Source organism: Neophocaena asiaeorientalis, unplaced genomic scaffold (genome assembly GCF_003031525.2).
Source record: "Neophocaena asiaeorientalis asiaeorientalis breed wild unplaced genomic scaffold, Neophocaena_asiaeorientalis_V1.1 scaffold150, whole genome shotgun sequence".
Classification (NCBI taxonomy): domain Eukaryota; kingdom Metazoa; phylum Chordata; class Mammalia; order Artiodactyla; family Phocoenidae; genus Neophocaena; species Neophocaena asiaeorientalis.
Genome location: NW_020176571.1, coordinates 20,515,255 through 20,522,085, shown reverse-complemented (window position 1 = coordinate 20,522,085; position 6,831 = coordinate 20,515,255). Strand labels below are relative to the sequence as shown.

General features: G+C 39.8%; 1 protein-coding gene across 3 annotated transcripts in view; it reads right to left on the bottom strand.

Annotated features, from left to right (window-relative positions):
* Positions 1-4,426: 4,426 nt before the first annotated feature.
* SSPN (sarcospan) overlaps positions 4,427-6,831 on the bottom strand; it is a 125,166-nt gene continuing 122,761 nt past the window's right edge. For all 3 annotated transcript variants that reach the window (XM_024733439.1, XM_024733437.1, XM_024733438.1), the window contains exon 3: positions 4,427-6,423. In XM_024733439.1, the coding sequence (XP_024589207.1) occupies positions 6,058-6,423 (366 nt within the window). In that variant the 3' untranslated portion in view covers positions 4,427-6,057. The remainder of the gene's footprint in view (positions 6,424-6,831) is intronic.

The window sequence follows — 6,831 nt, the reverse complement described above, 5'->3', positions numbered from 1 at the left end:
ATCACAGGGTCTTGTTAAACAAAAGGCTTCATGTCTCAGTTGAAATCGTGTATTTGGATTCTTGCCCTAGTATCTGCTTTTCCCCAAGAATAACAGCTGAGTATACATCCCACGGGATCTTTCTGATGACCTTTCCAAACAAGAAAAGACTTCCTCTAAAACCCATGCTTTGGGAGGGATCAATAAACATATAGATATCTGTTGGAAAGAAATAGAAGAATGAACTGTTGTCTCCAAGCTGGCATCATCCCCATGTATTAGTTTTATTTTCATTTGCTTACAATCTGAATTTTAAAAGTGCAATAGCTGATATTAGTCCTGCACTTCATAAATACTACCTTATTAAAGATGAATCTGTCAAATGAAAAAATAATTTATAACCATTTGTCATGAACTACAAAGATAGATAGACCCTGTCAAGGGAAAGAGTAGATTTCTGGCTGTAGTGTTTTAATAATTAAATTTGCCACCAATTTAAAAATTCATATGAGTGTTTTCCTATCCAGCCTGGAGAATGAAGTTCCAGCTGGTATTTTCTGACTATATTCAAAAGTAAACCCTTTTATGATTCTTGGATGACAATCAGTGATCCACAGAGTCAAGCATATTAAAGGTGCTTGATGGTTGGTTTTTAAATAAATGAGGGATTGTATGTTACAACCTAACATGCAGTAGATGGATAACGTACCAAAGCTCAATAAAGCTTCACTTCTAAAAGTTGGGGTTAAAGACGCTCCTGTTACATTAAATTCAAAGGGCTATGAAAATCAGGAGAAATGTCTCAGCTTCTGCTTCTGCCTGAGAGAAGGGCTGAGAGAAGGTGGCCACATTCAAGAAACATCCAGATGTGTAAACCAACAAATAAGGATCCGGCCAGCACATGATTCCATGCACATCGTCAGCAAGATTGGTACTATCTTGGGCTTCCCTGGTGGCGCAGTGGTTGAGAGTCCGCCTGCCGATGCAGGGGACGTGGGTTTGTGCCCCGGTCCGGGAAGATCCCACATGCCGCGGAGCGGCTGGGCCCGTGAGCCGTGGCCGCTGAGCCTGTGCGTCCGGAGCCTGTGCTCCGCAACGGGAGAGGCCATGACAGTGAGAGGCCCGCGTACAGGAAAAAAAAAAAAAAAAAGATTGGTACTATCTTATTTTAAAAGCAGAATTTCTCTTTGAGGCCCATTTGATAAAGTTTCTGGCTTATAAAATGGAAGTCCCAGAAGGAGATAGCAATGCAGAGACACTTTTCTAGTTGGATGTGGGGACTGGAGCCGGTGTCAATGAGAAGGCTATGTAGAACCCAGCTGGAAGGTGGAAACCAAATATTTATCAAGCCACTGCTATGAGCCACTTTGCTAAGTGCTATTTAATTTAACCTTTCCCATGAGGCTGTGAGGCAGTTCCACTTTTCTCCACTTTACAAATGAGGAAACTGAAGACTAAATGGTTTGTCCAAAGTCACATAGCTAGAAAGTGGCAGTCAGATTTCCAACCCTAAGACCTGCAGCCTTAGGACGAAGGATAGGAAGTCCAGCTCAGAGCATGTGACCTAAATCGTTATCCCTTTCCTTTGGCACTCTACAAACTTTTCTAACTAAATTAGAGAAAAAGAGCCACTGCATTTTACAGTATAGTCAACTATTTAAATTGCCTCAGAGTTGGTAAGAAGGAGCCCTTGTTTTCAGATTTGAAATGGAATAGGCTGTCTGTTTTTCCATGTAATTCAATGTCGAATATGACTGCGCATGTAACATTCGACATGTATCTCATTCTTTAGGCCAAGCTTTACTTGATATTAATAGGTGTAAAATCAGCGTTCAAAGCATCTTCTGCAAAATTTTTTTTCCAGCTCAGGCTCCCTCCGGCTGGGGAGCATTTAAAACCTTGACTTCGACAATGTACCAAAAGAGAGACAGCCCCTGGAACGAAGGAGTCCAAATGCGTATTCGTCCTTGTCTATTCCAAACCCAGATTTTTTTCTGCAAACACTAAGTTGAGAGATGTTATGTAGACCAGTTCATGGGCAATGTACCATCACCTTAAAACACATCCAAACAAGGAGATTTCAGAGATTATGAAAATTTTATTAACAAAGAAAATCTTCAGTATACACAGCCCCTTAAAAACAACCACCTCAAACGTGTAGGAAACACTTTGTTTTCTACTCATTATACCCTCAATGCCAGAAGAAGAAAACTGCAACACCAAAGTACAGACCAATATTTTCGAAGGGGATAATTGTTTGAGATAATAAAATACTAGAAAATTAGAAGAAACCAATCAAGGTATTCAGTTCACAGGCTGAACCACTGAACCTTTATCCAAATGAACGTTTCCACTGTGAGTCAGTATATGTGGCCATCAGCTCTTTGTAACACTACCCTGAAAACACAGCGGACATCTAAAAATATGATCAAGTTCTTTGAGTACAGGAAGAACTGAGGGCCAGCCTGATTCACAGGCTGTGTGTATTGCTGCACAGCAATGGTTCAGCGACAGTCACTAGAAAATGTAAAGGTATGCTTCATGATGGGATGCAATTAGTTTTTCAGGGCAACTTTTCAGTTCATTTCTGATCATCATTAACCGATCCACCACTGTCCCCTGGAATCTCCCTCAGATATCCTCTACCCCACCCTTTACTAAGCAAATCTATGAACATATTCCAGATATACTGCATGCAAGAGAGGAAGTATGAGAATGTGAACAGATTCTAATGTCCTGGATACAACTAGAAAACACATAACGGGTTCTCGCTGTCAGAACACACTGATGTCTGCAGCTGAAAGTCCCTTAAAAGAGATCTTATGGAGGTTTCACTCAAGGAAGGAAAAAAGTTAGGCCTGTTACTTGACTACAGTTTCTAGGGCCTGGTGTAGCTATATTTTTAGGAATGGCTCCAAGGATCTGCCTGCACAAATTTGGATGGAGCGAGGGAGGCACAGATGGTGGTCACGTGAAGGCACAGACCGACTGGGTGGGCTCAGTTACAAAGTCTGCACACTTAGGCTGTTGTATTCCTCCTATTTCAAGTGCTGCCAAGTCCCGGCTGTTTGCCTTCTTTCCAAAGTCTTGATTCATTTAATTCTCCTGAAGGAGGTGGACGAGAAGGAGGATTGTGCAAATCTTACTGTTTTATGGTTTAGAAGAGACAGTCACCATCTTGGCACCTTGTCAGATTTTAAATGTAACATTTTGCTAAGTGTAAAGCTCGGTATCTGTTCCTTTTCTGTTGCCATTACTGTAACTTCAATATTTGCAAAACACAACCTCAAAATGCTTCACATCCAGCCCAAAGCAGTTTGTTATTCATGCAACACAATTCTCACATGTATCAATACACAGTGAGTTTGCAGCACAGAAATCTTTTCTTTCTTTCCTTTTTAATTTTTTCATTTTATTTCTTGTTTCTTCTTCACTTATGAATTTTTTCTCTCTTTAGGGATTTAAGAATGATTCAAGCACACAATAGCAAAATCCCCATTATATATACACATTTTATATATATATAAAATGTGTATATATATATATACACATTATATATGTGTGTGTGTGTGTATATAATATATACACACACACACACACACATATATATATATATATATCTCCTGATTATTACCAAGCTTATCACCATGTCAGTTCTTACTGGTTGCATTATTTAGAAAAAGGAAGCACATAAGCTAGAGTTACTCTACCATTTGAAATACCCTGTGAATCGCTTGTAAAGCATAGAGCACCTTAGTGTTGCGTAGAATTTAATTTTCTGATAGAAAAATTTGTAGTGTTTGCTATAAAAAATTGTTTAAGGTATTCAGGGTGTGATTCCAATGGTGACTTATTCATAGTAATTAGCATTAAAGCACTGGTTTCTCACTCTTTAAAAAGGAGCCCACAGATTATCAGTCATTTTCTTTTGTAGGAAACTGTCAAAATCAAAATGGATTCAGTTATTGGAATTTTTTTAACAGGGTACAAAGTATTTTTTTAGGTCATCGTCAGGAGGCTTGGTGTGTGTTGATGTAATTTTTGTGTATTAAACCGCTGCTCCAGAATCATCCATTAAGCCCCTGATGTGCATTTTTGGCCTGAGCTAGTGTGTAGGAAGGCCTTTTTTTTTTTTTTTTTTTTTTTTGCGGTATGCGGGCCTCTCACTGTTGTGGCCTCTCCCGTTGCAGAGCACAGGCTCCAGACGCGCAGGCTCAGCGGCCATGGCTCACGGGCCCAGCCGCTCCGCGGCATGTGGGATCTTCCCGGACCGGGGCACGAACCCGTGTCCCCTGCATCAGCAGGCAGACTCTCAACCACTGTGCCACCAGGGAAGCCCGAGGAAGGCCATTTTTAAAGCAAGTCAATACATAAAAAGGTTTTAACATCTGTTAATCAGGTGTTTTATCTGGAGGGCATAAAATATATTTACAATCCTCCAACTAACTTAACATTTCCCTTTTTATTTGGATATTCATATCATGTAATAATCGACACTATTGTCACAATCGATGGAATTATTCATATACCTCTTAAGGCAAACAAGGAAATGATTTTTTTAGAGTAGGGTTTAATGATTAGTAAAATATATCAATAGGCAATGTGGATAAGCAAATTAAGCTCAATTATCTTGAATTTCTGCTTTCAACAGAGCATACTAATAGAGAAAGTTTTGGGTAACATTTATGCTACATGAATTTGCATTCTGAGCTCCTTCCTTAAAACATTGATATTGTTCCAAATTCAATGATAACAATAACTCGAGAGAAAAGTCTCCCACCATAGAGTAGTTGTGCTCTTTTAAGTCGCAGTCACTTCAAAACAAAACCAAAAATTACCCTCCAAGCCAATGGCCAAATGCTCAAATAATGACCTCAGAAAACATTAGTTTAAGGCTCTAGTTGACTGTGCATACAAATCAATAATAAGATTACATATCAAATATAATTTCATGAATGGGGCACCTCAGCATTACTCAACCTTCGTCAAAAGTACTTAGCTGCCAAGAGAGATATTTTACAACGTATCACAAATGTGCTATTTGTATAAACATTTCCCATTACAAATGCTCTCATTTTCATTTAAATGAGTATTTTTAACCTGAGCTATTAATAAAAAAAAAATTTTTTTTTTCTCCCTTGTAAAGCTTGGCTTTCAGAAGAAAGAATCTTTAAGTCTTCTCTCTTGTGATAGTAATTTCTCCAAATACCGACAGTGCCACGTAAGTACAGCCAGGGCTCATTAAATAGATTTCTGAGCATAATTATAATTAACCATTAGCTAGAAATTAGTTTTAATGATTTGTTTTAGATGACAGAATAGAAGCATAATGTAATTATTTTTAAACCTTCTATATCATTAAGAATACAACTACCACCAGCTTTCAATTACTGCGAAGCAATCACCCAAAGCATTCACTAAGTGATCTATTTACAGTTCCAAAATAGGGGAGCAGAGGAAAAAGGCCAGGGGCCCCAACCCAGGTGTTTGTAATTATTTAGCCTTTTGCAAAGTCTCTTCCTTTTCTACTCTGCTCTTTTAAGCTGTTTGATGCCTTGAAGACAATCTCTACCAGGGAAAATAGAGAAAGACACACTGGCTGCTCAGCTTTCCCCCTCCTCCTGCCCCCTGCTTTTCTCGGAGTCATAGTGAGGATCACGGCGGGAGCGGGGAAAGGCCTGGAGGAAGATCCTACAAAATTTAGCAAGTGGGTCTGAAACTGTCCAAATCGAACTGGACTAACAGGAAAGAAGATTATATCAGTAATAGGTAACATGAGTATTAGGAATAGACTCCAGACTTTAAAGATAGAACTCTACCATTCTTCCCCTGTACCGTGTTCTTTTAATATCCCAAAGTCAGTTTAGATCTTAAGAATTAAAAAAAAAAAATACTATGGAAACCTGAAGAAATGCTCTTTCATTTCCTGAAAAATATAAAAATATTCATTTAGAACAGTGAATATTAGTTATTGTCAAATTTCATTGTTTCTTCATTTTCTTTCTCTTTTTTTCCTTTAAAAAAAAAAATCTCAGCTAGTTAGGGTGCTGTTTGCTCTCCCACCTTTGAACAAGAATGTTAGACCTTTTGCTGCTGACCTTCGGAAGTTGTCAGGGAACACACCCTGACACCCACGTAAAAGACCTGGTACCTGTGTTTCCACATCACAAAGCAGGCCAACAAGCACACAAGGCCGCAGAGCAAGTTCAGAATCATCTGGATGAGTAAGAACAGCTTGAAAGTGCCAGTGATGCTGGTACAGTCAGTCACATCCCGGTACACAAAGGTCCTGCTGAGGGGCTCGGAGGAGGGCAGTTTGCACTGGCAGGAGTCGAGCGTGGTTCCACAGGTAAGCTGTGTGAGTTGTGCATAGTGGTGAGCGGCGAACGCCACGGCCAGCACACAGACCGTCAGGCCAAGGGCACTCAGCAGAAAGTACAAGAGCTGCAAGAAAGCAGAAGAAAACCTTTCCAGTTATAGAGAACGTTGGATGACTATTGGCAAAGCTAATAAAGAAAAGCTCTTCTTGTTCTCTCCCAAGATTCCTTCTCTCCCTCCATTCCCTGATGGAGGGGCTGTCTCTCCTCAGAAACATGGTACCCGAGACATGGCAACGGCTCGTTATGGACTGTTAGTGAGCAATCTGATCACAATCTGAAAAACTCTGATCGTATTTTCATTTGTCGTACAGATGTCGGGTGTTTTTCATGAATTGAGCCAATAATATTAGCTTGATTTGGGGATGTTTGTATATGGATGTAGCAGGCAGCTTAGATGACTCCCAAACACAAGAGCCATCCCTGAAAGGCATACTGTGCTTGTTTTGACCTTAACAACTGCTGATATAAAGAC